Raw genomic sequence first — 19566 nt, forward strand, 5'->3', positions numbered from 1 at the left:
CCTGCTGTTCTGCGAAGTGCCCAAGGCGGGCCGTGCCGGGCGCCACGCAGTGCGGAGCCGGGGCGCGCGCCGAGCTTCCAGCTAATCCCCGTCTGGGGCCCTAACCCGCCATCCAGGCGCACGGAACCCTGCTCAGCCGCCCCTACCTTCGTCAGCTCTGCCCACAGCAACCGGGTGGCCTCTACAGCCTCTACTTCCTCATCCACCGCCCTGGCTGCTCCCCGTGCCCCGCGGCGGGGAAGCTGGAAGCTGACCCACGGCGGTTCAGTGCGCTCCCACTCGGCAAACCTTTGTTAGATTCCCGCGCTGTGCCAGGCGCCGTGCTAGGGGCTGGGGCGAGAACAGAGATAAAATAAAACCAAACGGGCCCTTGCACCTGGATACAACACAATGTCAATACGAGATAAGTACGAAATAAAAGAAAAGCACACGTTTCGTTGGGCCAAAGTAGGAAGCAGAATTCGAACCTCAAAGATCTTAGGAGGAGTTGGAGAGTCACAGAAACATACAGCAGGACGGTGGGGTGTGGAGAAGGGTATTCCTCGGGGCAAAGGCAAGAAGCCTAGAAACGGACTGTGGTGAATAGGGGAACGACGAGGAGGCCAGCTATGACTGGAACATAAAGCCCAACCGAAGAGAAGGAAATGGCATCCCAAGCGGGCTTCGGAATCTCTGGAGTCTCCAGCTGCCCCCTTGCAGAGGGCAATTGCTTTTCTGTTGACTCAGTCAATGAGTAATTCAGTCTTATTACTGTGGTTTGTAAATCTGTTATGGGTGTGGATTACTGGGAGGAGTCTCACAACCACAAAACTCAGGCACTGGTTGTCAAACCTTACACGTCTTTCTCAAGCCCAAGTTAAAATCCTATTTGTTATACATAAATAAGAGAAAATTTATTTACTTATTATAGGAATGCCCTAAAGGGTTTCTGTCAGGTTGCTTGCTTTCTTCCTTCCTCCCTCCCTCTTTCCCTCCTTCCCTCCCTCCCTCCTTCCCTTCCCTTTCCTTCCTTCCTTCCTTTCTTCCTTCCTTCCTTCCTTCCTTCCTTCCTTCTCTCCATCCTTCCTTCATTCCTTCCCTCCATCCTTCTCTTCCTTCCTTCCTTCCTTCCTTCCTTCCTTCCTTCCTTCCTTCCCTCCTTCCTTCCCTCCTTTCCTTCCTTCCTTCCTTCCCTCCCTCCTTCCTTCCTTCCTTCCTTCCTTCTCTCCTTTCCTTCCTTCCTCTTCCTTCCTTCCCTCCTTCCTTCCTTCCTTCCTCCCTCCCTCCTTTCCTTCCTTCCTTCCTCCTTTCCTTCCTTCCTTCTTCCATCCTCTCCCAAATCCTTGGAAGCTTTTGGGTTACCAGTTACATCTGAATGTCCTGTTCCTTTGGTATCTTCTCACCTGAACTTCCCTTAAAACAGTTGATTCTGCCAAAGATTCTTTACAGCTCCCAATTCCTTTGAGCTTCTGGGAAACTTGCACCTGAGAGAGTTAGGAAATCTTTTCTTTCTTTTTTTTTTTTGTTAACTGTATCATAAGAGTAAATGTTCTTATTCTGCATTCACAGGAGTGTTGACACATTTTATTTAACTTTGGCGAGAGTGACTTAGGACCCTCAAGAACATTACTTTCAGAGAGATGAATCTTCCTGGATTAAGGCATCCTAACATCCTGTTCTCACTCTATGCCCTCTTTCCATTCTATATGAAGGAGGTCTCTGGGAACCTCATGATTCTGTTTGGGACTGAAAAGGTTAAAGTATTCCAGAGAAGATAAAAATGAGTTTGAATCTCAGAGCCTGAGAGTCATCCTTACTTCTGAAGCCACAGAGAGGACACATTCTAAAGCAGGGCTTCTTAATCTTTTGTGTATTTATCATGGACCCTTTGGGCAGTCAGGCAAAGTCTATGAACTTCCTCCAAATGTTTTAATTACATAAAATGGATTATGTAGAATTGCAAGGAAAATAAGTTATATATATATTAAAGTTCTCAAATCCCAAGTTAAGAACATCAGGCAAGAGGTCAGATTCTTTTCCCCTGGGTCCACAAGCTCACCCAAGCTCTTTGCCTCTGAAAAGTTAGCTTCTTTCCTTACCTTCCTCACACCCTTTCCAAGCCTCATGTCTCTTTATAAAGATGAACCATCTGATCTGAGCAAGAGGAGAGCTGGTTTGATCATGTAGACATGTTTAGGCCTTGAACTTGCACTGAAGGTAGGGGAAGGAAAGGGGCAGGAGGGGAGACAACCACGTGCCTGCCTATAGGAATATCACTGAGAGCCTACAAAGTTAATAGCACCATAGCAGGCACGTTTGCTGATCCTACTACTTTTAGCATTTAGAAAAGTCTTGATTGGTCTGACCCAAACAACTCCCTGAACTTTTCCTAGAAAACACAGCTATCTTGGATAAATGGATTATCATAGATCAGTATCAAAGAGGATGGATGGAAATAAGTCAGTATCTGGTACCATACAAGCAAGGAAAAGTTTACTTCTGTTTTAAACGATCTGCTTTTACAAGAAAGAGCAGAAAGTTTTCTCCAAACTTCTGAGTTAGTTTGCATCATTTCTTCTCTCCCTCACAAAACCTTGCTTCTGAATTATGAGTTTTCTAACTCCCAACCAGAACCACATTCCTAATCCAGTTTGTAAAGGGCAGCGATGATCCAAAGCTGGGGAATAACTGAAAGAAACTATAAATTCTGACAGGGCAGGGGGAGGTGGGGGGGTGGGGGGGTGGGTCTGGGGTTCAGCTGTATATAGGCTATGCCTGCCCTCTGGTGGCTTTAGAGGAGATGTTCAGCTCTTCAGTTGCCCACAAAAGTGAATACTTTACCCCTTCTCCTTCACCCATACAATCTAGGGGAGCTAGGTGACAAAACCAATGGAACTTTGAGCCTAGAGTCAGAAGGACTTGAATCCAATTCCAGTCCCAAACACTTACTAGATCACAGAGCTTAATCTCTGTCTGTCCCAGTTTCCTCATCCGTAAAATGGGTATAATAGCTCTTGTGAAGTTCCAATGAGATAATGCTGGTAAAGTATTTAGCATAGAGTCTGAGCATAATAAGCATTTAATAAATACTTGTTTCCTTCTTTTCCTTCCTTCCTTCCTCCCTCCCTCCATGTCCTCTCTATCCCTTACTCCTCACCCTCCCCCCCCCATCTACAAGAGGAATAAAACTTCAGAAAGGGTTTAGAGATTAGAACCCCATCCCCACTCTTTCAGTCTCTTATTCCCTACCTTAAGAATCATAGATTAAATTATTCAGCAAAACTTTATAAGGACACTAAATGCCAAGTTAAGGAGTCTGGACTTTATTCTATAGTCAACTGAAGAATAGTTCAGTTTTTGAATAGTAGATCAAAGGCATTCCGACCAGAGCATTAAGGAAATTAATCTAGTAATGCATGATAAGATGGAATGGAACGGAAAGACTGAAGATGGGAAGATCAATCAAGAAGTTACTGCAATAGTGTGAAAAGTGATAAGATCCTCAAGTATAACAGATCTTATGGGATGAATGAAAATGAGGAGACAAATATGATCCTTAAACTGCAAGCAAAAATAGATAGGGCAGTCAGGTTTCTGGTGGAAATATTAATTCAGTTTTAATTTTTTTAATAGCTTGAGCTAATCATACGCTCAATCCTGTTTCTTCATCTGTAAAAATGATCTGGAGAAGGAAATGTTAAGTCATTTAACCCTGTTCACTTCAGTCTCCTTGTCTATAAAATGAGCTGGAGAAGTAAATTCCAGTATTTCTGCCAAGATAAACCCAAATGGGATCACGTAGTCAGACATGATTAAAACAATGACTTAACAAACATACAAGTGGATATTTGTATAGAAAGTTAGAAATGTGAATCTTCAACTGGAGTTCTTAGTCCTCAAAGTGGGCTGTGGTTAGAATTCAAGGGGGTCCATAAACTTGGGTGGGATATTTAAAAATACATCTTTATCTTCACTAAAATCTAACTGAAATTTAGCATTATTTTTAGCGCTTATGACTTCACAAAACTTCACATCACATGCTCCAAAGTGAAAAACATTAAGTACAGAAAGGAGGTCTCAATTGAAGACTTAGATGGGATCATTTCTGTAGAGGGAATAGTTGGAAGTCCCAAGAGTGGATGGATAAAGTTGAGAATAGAATGTGAAGGTAGGAAAGAAATCTCATGGTAAAGCCTTGTAGATAGCCTACAAGGTTAGCCAAAGAAAGAAGTTCCAAGAAGCTAGGGGAAGGAGTTAGAGAGGTAGAAGAGCCAGAAGTATGGCATCTTAGAAGGATAAAGTGGCAAGTGGTATTGCAGGAATGCCAAGGAGGAGGAGGGATGAACATAAGAATGTTAGAGTTAGCCATTGGGAAGTCATTTATGACTTTGGAAAGAGGAATTTCAATAGTTATATGGATGGAAACCAAATTGCATAGCAAGTTGAGGCAGCAAATGCCAAACTTCTCTGTCAAGCTAGATTGTGAAAGAACTTAGAAAGAAGACATACAATGATATCTCAATGAGATAGTGGGGATTAAGGGAAAGATTTTTTATAATAGATAAAACCAGTAGAGAAGTAAAGATTGAAAATAGAAGAGAGAAGAGGGACGATTGGGGGAGGGAGGTTTTGGAGAAAATGGAATGGACCAAAGGCACAGGAAGAGTTATTAGCTTTGGCCAGAAAGAACCCCATTGTGGAAAGGAAGGAAATGACAGATTTAAAAAGAGCTTTCAAGTGAGAAGAAGGGGGCACTTCCATCAAGTATATTGGATCTTCACATCTCAACATTTTTCCAGAAAACTCTTCCTTCTTTAGGTATAGTTTGACTACTCTCTCCTGACATAGGCTGCTACCCTGGTGGTAGGATGGAATGCTTAGGCAAAGCTCAAAACATTTATTAACACCTTAATAAATATTAGGATACTCAGTTCTAAGATCTTCCAAGGAAAAGATATTCATCTTGAAAGATGGAATGATTCATTGCGCCAACCCACCAGAAGGGAAAAAACTAACTCCTCAATATTTACCCTCCCCCAAGTATTCTTTTTGTAAGAGATCACAATACAGAGATTGGGCTGGTAGTCCCTTTGCTTGTCTGGAAAGATCAATAAGTCAGTTAGGTCTCTAGGGTAGTAGGAACTCCCTTACAAGCATTTTGGGGTATCAGATTCCATCCATGTTATCCTTTGTACTCTACTCTCCTCCTTTTCTTTCCCTCTCTCTTCCTAAGGGAACACACAAGAACTGTTTCTGCCCCATCTTCTCAAAGAGTAGGACTGGGGACTTAATACTTAGCTCTAACTATTGGCTAGAAAAATGGTTTGCTTAGTTCTCTATTCTGTTTTCAGCATGTCTCCTATTCTCAGACCTCACAGTTTGTGAAAAAAAATATTTAAAGACTACCTAGACTTTTAGTGGCAGAACTGAGGCTGGAACCTGAGAATCCAAGCTTAGAGGCATTACTAATTCATGACCAGTCTTTTAATCAGGAACTCACCTACTATAAATCAGTGTCAAAAACATTGGGCTAAAAATCAGGAGGATTGGGTTATCTAGTTCAATTTCTCTGACATTGGTTAGCCTCAGGAAATTCATTATTTATATGAGAAAGTCATTGCTGAAGTAGATAGGAAGCAGAATGGTTGACCTGGATGCCCCCCAAATTTAAATCTTGAGTCCGATTCTTACTAGTTATATGATGCTAAGCAAGTCATTTTGTTTCAGCCTCCTTCCCCCTATTCAAAAAAAAAATTGCTTAAATCATTTTAAGCAAGACATTTAATCTTTCTGAATTCCAGATTCTTTATTAAAGTGGGAAAAATTGAGTTGGTGATCTTTAAGATTCTTTCCACTTTTTAACATGCTATGGCTTAAACCTAGGACATTTCCTTGGTCTTTTGATAATTGGATTTTTGGTTCTGAAGAATCTAGTGGGTTTCTTTGGCCAGACAACTCTTCTGCCTATACTTCCTCTCTTTTTATCTTCCAATGCAGATTCCTCCAGGCTTTTTTTCTTTTTCTTTTTCTTTTCCAGGTCTTGTCAACTCTAACCCTTGTTGTACAACTGATAATTTCCTGATCCTTCTGCTTGCCTGGATTAAAGGGTAGCATGAACTCTTTGGGCCTGGGGTAAAAGCCAGACTTCCTTTAGCTAAATGAAGAAGGGAACTCAAAACAGGAAATTGGAATGTTTCTAGGCTTCCAGAAAGAGATGGCTCCATTATGCCACAAAATATCTCTGATGAATAAAAGACATCATTACAATAATTTTATAATATGTGATTATGTGCATGTTTAAAAATCAGCTATTGCTGTCTATAATTATTACTTTTTTTTTTTTTTTTTTTTTTTTTGCAGATTGTGTCAAGGATCAAAATTTCTCTTTCTCTTTTCTTGCTATCCTGCTCTTGGCTTCTTCTCCAAAGCACTAGTTTTTTTCCTCATCATTTCCTCCCTTAATATTTACTTTGCTTTCTCTTCCTATCAATTTCCTTTTCTTTTTTTTCTTCCTGTCTCTTTCCTTTTACTCTCTGAGACTTCATCATTCACTGTGGTTTTTATGCTCTCCCTATGAAGCTGATAAAATAAGGAACTTTTTTTAAAAAAAACTTTTATCAGTGTCTATCAGACCTCTCTCACTAATACAAAGCTTTCCTTTTAATTCCTTTACTTCTCTCCATTTACACAGCCAGTTAACCTTTATATGTTGACTACTGGGGATCCTTTGGAAGAGGGGGGGCAAATAAGGAAAAAATGTGTTTTTTTTTTGCCTTTAGGGAACCCACAATTTAGTTGTATCATGGGGACAGGGTTAAGTAATGGATCTGTGATTTCACTGATATTGGGAACTACCCTGTGAGGAAACCCCCTCTTTTCCAATGAAAAGTGATTCCTTCTCTTCTACTTCCAAGCTTGGGGAGTTTCCTAGAACTCTGAGAGATTAAGGGACTTGATCTCAGTCTTTATATAGATTCCTTCTAAATTTCATCTTATTAGAATCAGCCCAAGATGAATAACGCCTCCAAACAAAACTTCCTTTCATGCCAGCTGTATGGTCTTGGGCAAATCGTTTTTGGGCAAAGCCCCAATTTCTTCATCTACAAAAGGTCTGGATCCTTGTACCTAAGTGACACGGCCAGTGATTTGTCAGTATTAATGCTCTCTAAAGTTGTTGTTATTCTTTTAGCGATGAGGAACACCGAGACGCAGAGAGGTTACACCTTCAGTTTCTACATCTGTGAAATTAGATTCCCCAAATAAGATTCCCTTCCAACACTCATATCCGTGACTTATTATGTTTCATATAACAACAACAGCTGACATTTACAGAGAACCTTAGCTTGAAAATTGCTTTACATTTGTTATCTCAATTGATCTTAACAGCAGTTAAGGCGAATGATTCTCATTTTATAGATTAGGAAAAGGATCCTGCCGTTTCAGGAAGTTTTCAGCAGCGAGATGTGAACCTCGGTCTTTTTGAGGCCCGGTGTACTCCCTGTATGTAGCATGTCAAACACCCTTTACGTTTGCCAGAGTCTTTTAAAAGCGCTTTCATATGTTGTCCATCCCACAACCGCTCTGTGAAGTAGATGGTGTATAGTTTTATTACAATGTATTTGATAGAAGTAAGAGACTTGCCTCGGGTGACATAATTAGTTAGTGGGAGATCTGGGACGAGAATCCGGTCTTTTAACTTCCAGACCCGAGTTCCTGAGGCAAACACTGCATCTATACCGTTAGGGAGCGACCATCGGGCCTGCTTAGCCCTCCCTCTTCTCCGGCCCAGGGTCTCCGCAAGCCTGACTCTCCGCTCTGAGGCCACGGGCCGCTCTTGGGACCTGGGGAGGTAGGTTTCCGCCCCCTGACCTTGTTCTATGCTAAGGGAGGAGGGAGGAGGTTTGGTAGTGCGGCTCCTTCTCCCGGGCAGAGTCCCCGGCTTTCCTGCCCACGCCCACGGGATGGGGGCTCTTTGAGAGAGTCGGGTGGCAGAAAACCTTGGGCTGTGAGGCTGTTTCGGAGCCTGGAAGAGCACGGGAGACAGCGGGAGCGGGAGCGGGACAGCACGGGCGTGCAAGAGGGAAAACGGGTGAGAGCATAGGGGGCCAGGAGGTCTGCTTCCTCCTCCTCTTCCTCCCGGACCCGGGGAAAGGCACGTGGCCGGTAACGGAGGGGCTGCGCAGGAACCAGCCCTCAGCCGCCCCCGATCGCTTGCAGCCCCGAAGCCCGGGGACGCCGCGGCAGGGACTGGGCAGGCCTCCAGGTACCCTCGGCCATACGGCCGGAGGCGGGGACTGAGTTGCTGGGAAGTGGGCCTCCTCCCCACGGACGCCACCGGGGGCTGGGCTCTGGGTTTCGCGTCTCCTCCTCCGCTGTCCCCCCCGGGGTTTCCCAGAGCTCGGGGCGGAGCTGGGCCCTAATTTCTGCCCCCTCCCTCCTCCCCCGATCCCGCGAAGAGCCCCGCCTCTCTCAGCCGAGGGTTTCTCTGAAAATGAAAGGAGCGGGCAGGGGGTGGGGACCGTGCGGGGTAGCTCCGCCCCCGCGCAGCCCCGCCCCCCGGGGCGGCCGGAGCTGTGGGCGCCGCGCTTCCCCAGTCCCCGCGGCGCCGCGGGCTGGTGGGCTCGGCTACCGCTGCTCCGCCCGGGACATGACTCTCCCCGGCGGCCCGACGGGCATGGCGCAGCCGGGGGACCCCGGGCATGGCAGCCCGGCGCTGGCTCGGGCCCCGCGGCGGAGCGTCGGGGAGTTGCGCCTGCTCTTCGAGGCTCGGTGTGCGGCGGCCGCGGCCGCAGCGGCGGCCGGGGGCCCTCGGGCTCCCCGGGGTAAGCGGCGCGGGGGACGGGTCCCTAACGGGCTGTCGCGCCCGGCCCCCGCCCCGACTCCGACCCCGGCGGCCCCGGCCCCGGCCCCAGTCCCGGCTCCGGCCCCGGCCCCAGTCCCGGCTCCGGCCCCGGCCCCAGTCCCGGCCCCGGCCCCAGTCCCGGCTCCGGCTCCGGCTCCGGCTCCGGCTCCGGTGATGATCCCCCAGTTGACCGTGACCGCTGAGGAACCGGACGGGGCTCCGTCGAGCCCCGGGCCTCCGGAGCCAGAGGGAGGCTGCCTCAAGACCGCGGGCTCCACGCACCTGCAGCAGCCCCGCCGCCTCTCTACCTCGTCCGTCTCCTCCACCGGCTCTTCGTCGCTGCCCGAGGACTCCGAGGATGATCTGCTGAGTGACAGCGAGAGCCGGAGCCGCGGCAACGTGCAGCTGGAGCAGAGCGAAGAAGTGGTCCAGGTACGGGGAGGGGGCGGGGAGCGGCGGCGGGGACCGGGGCGGGGCAGGGTCGGCTTTGGGGGCGGGGTAGGGCAAGAAATGGCAACTGCGCCGGGGGCTGCGCCCTCGGGACGCATCACTTCCTTGGCTGGTAACTGGCTGGGGAACCCTTGGGAGCATCGGAGGCTAACCGGGAAGCCAAGCGCCAGGGGGACGCTAAACCCGGGGTCTGGGCCGTATTAGAATGTGTCCCCACACCACAGTCCCTCGGTCCTTATCCCCCTCCGTGCCCTAAAACTCCTCTTAGCAAGCTGGAAGAAAATTATTTGCGCTCCCGACCCGAGAGTGGGCGGGCCAGCCTAAGCGGACTGGGCCTTCTAGGTTTTGAGTGGGCACCCCAGAGCCCCTGGCAATGGGTAAAGTGCATATCAGAAACTTTTTCAAGGCAGGGGCCACCCTGAGGGCCTCCTAACTGCTGGACCGAGTATCTGAGAATGAGAAGGTGGCCCCAAGCCTGGTCCGCCCTAATGTGACTGTGCTCTAGCAAAGAAGAACTTGAAATTGGAGCTATCTCTGTAGCACCCAACAGAGGGTTTTGTACACAGTAGGCATTTAATAAATGTTTATTGCATTGAATTGAATGATAGAAAAGCATGACATAACACGCCACCCGTTCTGTCATTGAGAGGGATCCCGAGTATTGGAGAAGCTCACTTGTCCTATTCTGGAGAGCGGCTCTGAAGCTCTTGGCATGGAAGGTGCTACCTCCCCCACCCCAGGGCGTCGTCTTTCCCATCCTCCGCAGTTGCTACGGTTTCTCTCTCTCGAGTGGGTGTGGAGTGGCTCTCCTGGCTCCTGCTCTCAGAGCTGCCGCCGTCTGCTCTGGGCTTCTTGACGTGGGAACCGGGGACCATTTGGGTTGGGGGAAGGCTTAGAATCCGCCCAAGGGAAAAGTGACCCCCCCTTCCCTTCTTCCAGTCCAAGCCTTGGGGCACGACTTGAAGAGTCTACCTTCATTTCAAAAGCCTGCCTCATTAGAGAAGGTGGCGTGGAAGGTGGTCATTCTGTAAGGAAGTAAAGTGAGGCAGAGCATCTCTCCCTTGCTTCTGTTTTGACTGGAAGCTCACGGACATGGAAAAACTCTGCGATCAGAGTTCCCTTTCCCTGCCACTGCTTAAAACACATTCGACCCCCCACACCCAGGTCCTCTTTCCTTTGGGTCATCGGGCCTAGGGATTTAGCCCCAGATGGGGTTCAGTCTTATTCTGCTCTCGTGGACTGATTGGGCGAGTCCGCCTCCTCTTCGTGTCTGTGCACTTGTGTATGAGTGCCCTAGGCTGCACACACGCGTGTGGACCCCACCTGGGGATCAGTCCCTCCTATCCCTTTCTCTCTCTGACCAAAGCACCACAAAATACTTAAAATAGGCACCTACGTTTCATAACTGAGGCCAGAATGAGGGAGCTGTTCCATCTTCGAGCTTACATAAGAGCCCCGGGGAGTAGAATGGGGGGTGGGTGGAGGAGGGAAGCCAGTGGCACTCACTTTACTAGGGAGGAGGGAGAAGTTAGGATCTTTCCGTTCAAAGCAGCCCCCTCTCTCAGGACCTGGTGTTTCTAGTTCTTCTGACCCGTGGCTCCCGGCCTACCCCAGAGTGGAGGGCCACCTTCTCTGGCCTCTTGTAAGCTGGAGTATATGAGTAGGGCTGAGGGATAGGGCAGGGGTTGGAATGGTGGAGACAGAGGCAGGGGAGTGCCAGACCCGTCCGGGAGAGCCCTGTACTGAGACATTCCCGGTCCTGTTCCTGCCTATGCAGGAAACTTGGTATACGTTGTTGGGCATGTCACGTAATCTCTCCGTGACTCAATTCCCCACCATCTAGAGCTAAAAATACTTGTCTCCTGGGAATTTTGAGGGTGTTAATGACAAAAGAAGGGATAAAAGTCTTCTTAAAGGGAACTTGCGGGTGCGCGCGCCTGAACACACACACTCCCTTTCCCAAGGTGTGCCTGGGCACACACAAGACAGGTTGTTCTGGGGACTGAGGTAGGGCCAAAAACGTGGCAAGGCTTCGTGCCGCCTAGTCCCCGTAGGAAGCTGGGGGCGCGCAGGTGGAAGACGTGCTGAGCGGACTACAGGACCGCCAAGGGGGTGAGGGGGCTCCTTAGGTGTTCTTCCCCCCCAGGCCTCAGTCGCGACTCATTTATTCCCATCCCCCCCCACTCTAAAAGCAGTAGCAGCAGTTCGGGGGCGGCGCCGTGCCACTCAAACCCGGCAGCTGAGAGGCTGGCGGGGGCGCAGCCAGTGGGTGCTCGAGGTGTGAGGAGGGTCTCGCGGGGGCAGCCACGCGCTGTTCCCCCTCCCCCCTCTCCTGCTCCCTTCCTACCTGCACTCGAGGATATCACCCTGGGGAGGCGTGGGTCGTGAAGAAGCCAGAGACCCGCATTTGTGGTGGGGAGGGGGTCCTGGGTGGGGCACAGAAAGGCCGGTTATGGTCCCGGGCCTTGGGAGCTAGGCTGCCCTCCCCAATCTCTTACCATCCCCCAGCCTTGCCGAGGGCCTCCCCGAAGGCAAACAGCGGCGGCGGGAGATAAGCGAGCCGGGGACTGTTGACCGAAGCTGCCTGGGGGACGGGGGAGGGACACGGGCGGACTTTGCCTCCCCGCCCAGGAGTTTCGAGGCCTTGCGCCTGCCCCGGGCCTAACTCGAGACTGTGGGGATCCCTTCTGCCTTTTCTCACCCCACGCTTTACCCTGGGACCCGACGACGCGGAGCTCGGCTCAACATCACTCAGGCCACAGGCAGGAAGCGGCGCCCGGAGAGGATGCACCTGCCCGGGGGCAGGGGCCGGATGCGCTGGGAGGCGGGGCCCCCAGGTTCGGCAGGCTTCCCCAACAGCCGTAGGGCACACACAGGCTCCCCGCTCGGTCAGGCGCCCAGCGCAGCTGTACCTGCCCAGCCTGGCCCAGACTGGAGCTGGCTTCTGGCCAGTCTCCTGGGCTGTGATTCAGGCGGGGGTTACCAACGACAGCCATCTCGGGTCCACCGCCCCTTCCTTGTCCCAGGTTGGGTTGTGCCAGGAAACTACTTTCAGCAGGGCGGGGCGCAGACGGGCAAAGGCGAAGGCTTGCCGAGGATCAGGGCTGTCGTTTGCTCTTTGCCATACTGCTGCCTTGCCCTAAGGGCCCTGGTCCTGGAAGCCACGGGGCCTGAGGGACCCTGGGCATCTCTGACCTTTCACAACAATCTGGTCCGAGACCCTTAGTACGAAACCAGCCTCCTACCCGAAGAGGGAGGGTCTTGGGGAGAGGTTGGGACATGACCACATTGGGGTCTTTTCTCAAACTTTGGGACTTTGTCTGGAGGCTGTGGTGAGGGACTTGGGACTGGGATTTGAATGGAGTCACAGATGTAGTGATCAAAGTTGGAAGGGAGCTTCCGGTTACAGAGGGAGAATTAGGAGGAAGTGAATTGCCCAAGATCACATCACCGATAAGTGGCTTAGTAAGAACTTGAACCCAGCTCCTCTTAGGAGCAAGCCATCTCACCATCGCCTCCTGCTTGAACCTCTCCTTCCATCCCTACTTGCTTATGGGATAGCAATCAGCTCCATGAGGATACTTCAGACTTTTAGAGGTGCCTGTTACGTATCTGTTCTTTCCTGCGTTGTGAAGAGGCAGAAGGCTCTCCAAGCTCAAAAATATCTCCCACCACCTTCTTTGTGTTATGGCAGAACTATAAAATCCAGATTTTCTGTACTCACTACAGCTCTCTTAGCCTCTGGGACACCCTCATTCTCCACACTTTCCCCACTTCCCAACAATTAGAGATTCATCTGGATGGTCCTCAGGCTCCTTTTTTCAAATGCAAATGCCCTCAAGGGAGACTTAGGTCTGTGAATTGTGAATTACTTGATCTGATTAGGCAAATTGCTTTCTTCTTACCGGTGGGAATGGAGCTTTTGATTTGGTGGCTCGGTGGAAGTGCAGGTAATTTTAGAGTGGAGGTGGTGGGGAGGAGAGGGGGAAGGGCTGGCCCTGATGGAGGTCTGGCTGGCCCAAAAAGTCATCTGGGAAGAACCCTTGCATATAGAGGCTGCATGGAGGAAGGTGTCCTGTGAGGTGGGAAGGGATTGTGAGACAGACTTCATCCATTTTGCTGGGAGTGGGGACCCACCTCCTTCTGAGGCTGAAAACTCTCTCCAGACAAAAATGCAATACCTGACCCACATAATTGAGGGAACATTTAAAAGGGGTTCATTTTTATCTGAGGACAGGGGAGTTAATCTAACTGGGCTTTTTCTTGTGGTATTTCTTTTGATCCTCACCCTAAGCATGTAAGATAGGTAAGGCAAGTGTGTTGTTAAGGCAGGTGAAAAAATCAAAGTAGTCTTTGAGGGATTAAGTGACTTCTGCCTAAGGTTGCCGATTAGTAAATTAATAGAATGAGGAGTAGAAGCTAATTCTTAGCAGCATAAATTTAAAGATAGAAAGACTTTAAGAGGTAAAGTTAGTCCAGTCCCTTCATTTTACATATAAGAGACCTCTAAAGTCCAGAGGGAATAGGAACTTGCCCACGATCACAAAAGGGAGCAAGTGAGCTGAGTACGGATCCTCTAAACTTAAAGCTACTGTATTTTTCTTATTTATTATCATGATTCTATTTTTACATCTTGCTATGTAATATTGCAAATGGAAATGTCATCTCCCTATTCCCCAGCCCAGGAAGACATCACTGATCATCACAGGTAGGTTGAGTAGGGCCCCTAAGAAGGACAAAGACTTCTGTTTTCACCAAATTTTAGTGGCCAGGTCCCTCTCCCCAAGAGTTATCCAGTCAATCAATAAGCATTTATTAAGTACCTTCTATGTGCCAGACACAGAGTTATGCATTGTAGATAGAAAGAATGACAAAAGACAGTCCCTGCCTTTGAGGATCACACAATAAATTGGGGGAAACTATATGCAAACAAGCTCTATATAGTATAAGTAGGAAATAATCAAGAGAAAAATAAGCCTTAGAATTGAGTGAGTGAAAAAAGTTTCTCATGGGAGCTGGAATGTTAGCTGGGATTTGAAGGAAATCCTGCAAGCAGAGATGAAGAAAGAGAGCAGTTCTCTAGACGTGGGACTCTGCTAGTGAAATTACTCAGTGTCTTGTGTAAGTTAGAGCAACAAGGAAGCCAATAGCACTAGATCAAAAAAAGTACATGGTGAGGTGGTAGGGATTTGTATAAGGTGTAGGAAAGGAAGGGAAGAGGCTAGGTTATGAAGAACTTTGACAAATAAATGATTCAAAACAAAACAATATTTGATCCTGGAGAGGACAGAAAGACATTGGTACTTATTTAGCAGGGGTTGTGACATGGTAGGATTTGTTCTTTAGGACTAGTGGCTGAATGGGGAGAGGATGGCTGGAAATAGGGAAAGATTTGTAGTAGATATACCAACCAGCAGGCTATTTCAGAAGGCCAGGCTTGAAAAAATGAGGGTGGTAGCAGTATGAGAGGAGAGAAAGTGGTTGTGTTGGAGAGGATTTGTAAAGGTATTCAATGCCTTAGTGCAATAGAATGTGACTAGGTTGCTAACTCCCTGGGCTAGCCTCCAGGGACTGGGTAATAGAGATCTCTCTGCCCAGAAACCTATTGAAACTGCTCTTTCTGTGGAAATCTGTATAGAAGAATTGCACATGTTGAACCTACATTGGATTACTCGATGTCTTGGGGAGGGAGGCAGGGGAAGAAGGGAGAAAAACTTAGAATACAAGGTTTTGCAAGGGTGGATGTTGAAAACTATCTTTGTATTGCATGTATTTTGAAAAATAAAAAGCTATTATGAAAAGAAAGAGTCAGAGAGAGAGAGAAGGAGGAGGGAGGGAGGAAGAAAGAAAGGAAAGAAGGAAGGAGGGAAAGAAAAAGGAAAGAAAGAAAGCTCCTTTTAGCCCACATTAGCCCCAGGAGCATCCATTCAATATTCTTTCCTACATGTTTTGCATGATTTCATATGTATAATTGATATTATATTGCTTGCCTTCTTGAGCAGGGGAAGGACTGGAAGGAGAGGAGGTTTGTTTTTTTTTTTTTTAATGAATTTTAAAAACAACAAATTTACTTTTTAAAAAAAGAAATGCATTTCTTTGGATAAGGCAGTACTCTTTAGCCAGTTGATTGATTGTCCATCCATTTTCGCTCTCCAAGCATTATTTCACAGATCTCTGGCCTGATTAGTGATGCCACAGGATTATTTGCCTAGATTCCCTCAGGGAAGGAATGGAAACTCCTCCCCTAAAAACCCTCCCAGGGTTCTACTTCCCACCTTCTGAAATTGATGTATAACCAGAAGATTTAGATCTGCACTGGACCTTAGAGACCATCTCTAGTTCAACTCCTTTATTTTACAGATAAGGAAGCAGAGGCTTAGACGCTTTCATGTGACATGCCCCAGATCACACAGGTAGCAAATGGCAGAGTGGGAATAAAAACCCAGGTGTTCTGATTGCAGGCAATAAATGACATTTTAAGGTTTAAAAAGCACTTGACATAATCATCTCATTTGATCTCTTCTACAATCATGCAAAATAGCTTCTTGTTTAGTGGTGACCTCATGTGCCTTTTTTCTTGGTAAAGATACTGGGATAGTTTGATCTTTCTTTAATCTTTATTATTATTATTATGAACCTAACAAATCTTTCTTGCAAAGAATAGAAAGAGAATCGTATATGGCACTATAAATGTCCCTTTTATAGAGCTTGTTTTTCAAAAATCAGTTTTAATAGAGTTCCAATACTACTTTGTTGACATTTCTTTCTCCCGTCAGAGGTTAAATGACTTGAATAGGGTCACACAGCTAGTCTAGAGGCCGAATTTGAACTGGGTCTTCCTGATTCTGGGCCCAGAGCCTTTGAGATTACTATTAGAGATATATAGTAATCATTTTAAGGTTCATAAAGTACTTGATATAATCAAGTCAAGATAGGGTAACTTGGAGGCAAAGGATCTGATAACTAAGATAGTCATGTAAGATAGTGGTATTATTATCATTATTTCACAGATGAGAACACATAACTAATGTCCAGAAACTTCAAATTCAAGTTTCTCTGGGCTCCAATCCAGCACTCCTTCCCCTTCCCCAGGCTGCCCTTATAAAACATAGCTTGTTGATGATTAATTAGTTAATTGATTGACTGAATTAACATGGTTAACACAGTGCTGAAAATGTGCTTAAGTTAACAAGCTGAACCCTTTATAAATGTCCTAAGCTAACCGGGACACTGTTTTTATGGAGAGAGAAGAGCAGAGGTGGGGGGAAGGGAAGGAGACTATTACCTAGGGAGGTAAGATCTAGGGCGGGCTGAAGGAAAAGGGCAGCGGTGTGGGGAAGGACAAGTGAAACTGGTCAGACTGCTGGTGCTGCGAGTGTTTGTCCACAAACGTCTCCCCTCTTTAATTTTGCTCAACTCCCGGGGCTGCTCTGGCTCTGATCGCCACCCCATCCAGACTGGATATGGGAAGTGGATAGTTTGGTCTGTTTCTGCCCTACGGTCCCTAGCCACGTGGCAGAGCTCCAATACCCAGGACTCTTGTCAGATAAGAGGCAAGGTCTTTAAGCCGGATGCTAAAGTGGAAGGAAAGGCACTATGAGAGTAGAACCTAGGGCCCAAGGTGTAGTTGCTACAGCCTCCCTCGGGATCGTCCACCCGGATTCCCACCGTTTAGCGTGTAGGGCGGATTGGGTGAGACCTTTTGTCCCCGTGTCCCGCCCCTAGTTTAAGAACTCTCGGGTCTTCAGTTCCAATAACCTTGTGATGAAGAGAGAGATATCTGCAGCCAGAGTGACGACTTGAGTGTGGATCACAACATAGTATTTTCACTCTTTTTGTTGTTGTTTGCTTGCATTTTGTTTTCTTTCTCATTTTGCCCCCCTTTTGATCTGATTTTTGTTGTGCAATGTGATATTTATGGAAATATGTATAGAAGAATTGCACATGTTTAACCTATATTACTTGCCTTCTGGGGAGGAGGGGGGGAAGGGAGGGAAAAAATTTGGAACACAAGGTTTTGTAAAGGTGAATGTTGAAAATTATCCATGAATATGTTTTGAAAATAAAAAGCTTTAATAATAATAATAATAATAAAAATCCTCGGACCTTTCGGATTGAAGGGGGCGGGGAATCGACTTCAAGGGGAGGGACCATGGGGCAAGGTATTTAAGTGGGCGGATAGTAGAGCTCCCCAGTTCCCACTCCTGTCCCCTTGACTTTTTCCTCAGAAAAACCCTTGGCAGAAGATCCGAACTATGGTGAACCTGCCGGTGATCAGTCCCTTCAAAAAGCGCTACGCCTGGGTCCAGCTGGCGGGCCACACGGGTGAGGAGCGGAAAGGGGTCCTCTGTGGGAGCCGAGTTTAGAAGGGCACCGGCCCCAACGTGGGATGGCTTGTGGGTCAGGGAAAGGAGAACTCGGGCCATGGAACTGGGAGGAGGAAGTGGGGGAAGTTGCACTCCTTAGGGGCTCCCTCTGCCTGGGGAAGGGGAGCTGAGCGGCGACCGCGTCCCCCCTCAGGGAGTTTCAAGGCTGCGGGAACAAACGGGATCATCCTGAAGCGCTGTTCCGAGCCGGAGCGCAGCTGCCTCGCGAGCCTGATGAGCGACGCGCTGCGAGGCTGCGTGCCCACCTTCCACGGCGTGGTGGAGCGGGACGGCGAGAGCTACCTGCAGCTTCAGGACCTGCTGGCCGGCTTCGACGGGCCCTGCGTGCTCGACTGCAAAATGGGTGTCAGGTGAGCGCCCCGCGGAGGGAGGGGGGCCGTGGCTGGAGCCGGGCTCGGTCCCGCCCGCCTTCCCTGCCCCGGCGCCTCACGGCCCCTTTCCGGCAGGACTTACTTAGAAGAGGAGCTCACCAAGGCGCGAGAGCGGCCCAAGCTTCGCAAGGACATGTACAAGAAGATGGTGGCTGTGGACCCCTCTGCCCCCACCGAGGAGGAGCACGCGCAGCGCGCCGTGACCAAGCCCCGCTACATGCAGTGGCGGGAGGGCATCAGCTCCAGCACCACGCTGGGCTTCCGCATCGAGGGCATCAAGGTGAGCGTGGCGGGGCATCCCCAGCTAGAGCCGCCGGCGCCGTCCCCGCAGCCCCCAGACCCTCCCCAGCCTGAGCCCCTTCGCCTCTCTCCCTTCCGTCAGCGCCGAACCCCTCCCACTTCCTTTAGAAAGCCGACGGCTCCTGCAGCACCGACTTCAAGACGACTCGGAGCCGGGAGCAGGTGATTCGGGTGTTCGCCGAGTTCGTAGAAGAGGATGCCGAGGTCTTGGTGAGAGCCGCACGTGGGAATGGGGACCGTTAGAATCTGGAATCCAGTTCATAACCCGGAGGGTCATAACCCCGCCTTCCCCTTTCTCCCCTCTTTTGGACCCCGGCCCGGCCTTTTCCCCGTGCAGAGGAAGTATCTGAACCGACTGCAGCAGATCCGGGACACCCTAAGCGTGTCAGAGTTTTTCCGGAGACACGAGGTGAGGAGGACGGGGGGAGAGAGGAAGGACAGGGGGTGGGCAGGGGTGCTTTGGCGCGCAGACCTTCCGGGAGCCGGGCTGTGCCCCAGCGGCCGCTGAGCGTCCTCCGTTTCAGGTCATCGGCAGCTCCCTCCTCTTCGTGCACGACCACAGCCGTCGCACAGGCGTGTGGCTCATCGACTTCGGCAAGACCACCCAGCTGCCTGATGGGCAGACTCTGGACCACAGGCGGCCCTGGGAAGAAGGCAACCGAGAGGATGGGTATCTCCTGGGGCTGGACAATCTCATCAGCATCCTGGCGAGCCTGGCGGAGAGATGAGGCTGGTCCCGTCCCCACCCCAGAGTTCCTCGGGCCGCCGCCGGACAGACCCGCCGCGGCTGCTGCCGCCTCTGGTCTTGCATGCACAGGACTTAAGGAATCCAGGCTTGCAACCCCGCGGATTCCGAGACAGACCCTGCCGTTCTCCCGGCCTGCCCGGGGAGGGGGGCCTGCTGATTGACTGACGGCTAGGAGTGTACATATGCCAGAGCTCCGGCCCTCCTAAAGAGGAATGACACTAATCGGGAGGAAAGGAGCAGGTTTCTTTCTTCCTTCTTTCCCTTGCCCGTCCCTGCGAGAAAGGGACCGCTGCCGAACCCTGCGGGTATGGGGAGGGTGAGGGAAGGGAGCCGATTTGGGAGTTTTATTTCACAACTGACCTGTATCATGCGGCCTTTCAACACTAGGGGGAAGGGACGGGGTGAATTTCTCTCTCCCTTCCCTCTCCAATAAAACTCACTAAGGAAGGGTCTGTTGTCTCCTTGCCCTACTCCCCTTCCCTAAAACCC

The 19566-nt window shown here is 49.4% G+C and overlaps 2 protein-coding genes across 2 annotated transcripts; one reads left to right on the plus strand and one right to left on the minus strand.

The window, feature by feature from the left end:
• Positions 1-8374: 8374 nt before the first annotated feature.
• ITPKA (inositol-trisphosphate 3-kinase A) lies at positions 8375-19525 on the plus strand. The gene is made up of 8 exons (XM_031952122.1): positions 8375-8835; positions 8929-9253; positions 17500-17596; positions 17792-18008; positions 18105-18309; positions 18438-18539; positions 18667-18738; positions 18854-19525. The coding sequence occupies exons 1-8, from the start codon at positions 8471-8473 to the stop codon at positions 19055-19057; spliced, it is 1587 nt and encodes a 528-aa protein (XP_031807982.1). The 5' UTR covers positions 8375-8470; the 3' UTR covers positions 19058-19525.
• LOC116421551 (translation initiation factor IF-2-like) lies at positions 11254-12542 on the minus strand. The gene is given in 2 exon segments (XM_031952120.1): positions 11254-12156; positions 12158-12542. Coding segments are annotated over 2 exon segments (501 nt in total). The 5' UTR covers positions 12268-12542; the 3' UTR covers positions 11254-11765.
• Positions 19526-19566: the final 41 nt, after the last annotated feature.

Source organism: Sarcophilus harrisii, chromosome 2, assembly GCF_902635505.1.
Source record: "Sarcophilus harrisii chromosome 2, mSarHar1.11, whole genome shotgun sequence".
Taxonomy (NCBI): domain Eukaryota; kingdom Metazoa; phylum Chordata; class Mammalia; order Dasyuromorphia; family Dasyuridae; genus Sarcophilus; species Sarcophilus harrisii.

What these genes read in the sequence shown, in the direction of transcription:
- ITPKA (XM_031952122.1), top strand. Translation starts at nt 8,471, where the DNA reads ATGAAAGGAGCGGGCAGGGGGTGGGGACCGTGCGGGGTAGCTCCGCCC. An exon ending in AGAGCGAAGAAGTGGTCCAG is followed by an intron (nt 9,254 to 17,499) that starts GTACGGGGAGGG and finishes CTTTTTCCTCAG; the next exon opens with AAAAACCCTTGGCAGAAGAT. An exon ending in AGTTTTTCCGGAGACACGAG is followed by an intron (nt 18,739 to 18,853) that starts GTGAGGAGGACG and finishes CCTCCGTTTCAG; the next exon opens with GTCATCGGCAGCTCCCTCCT.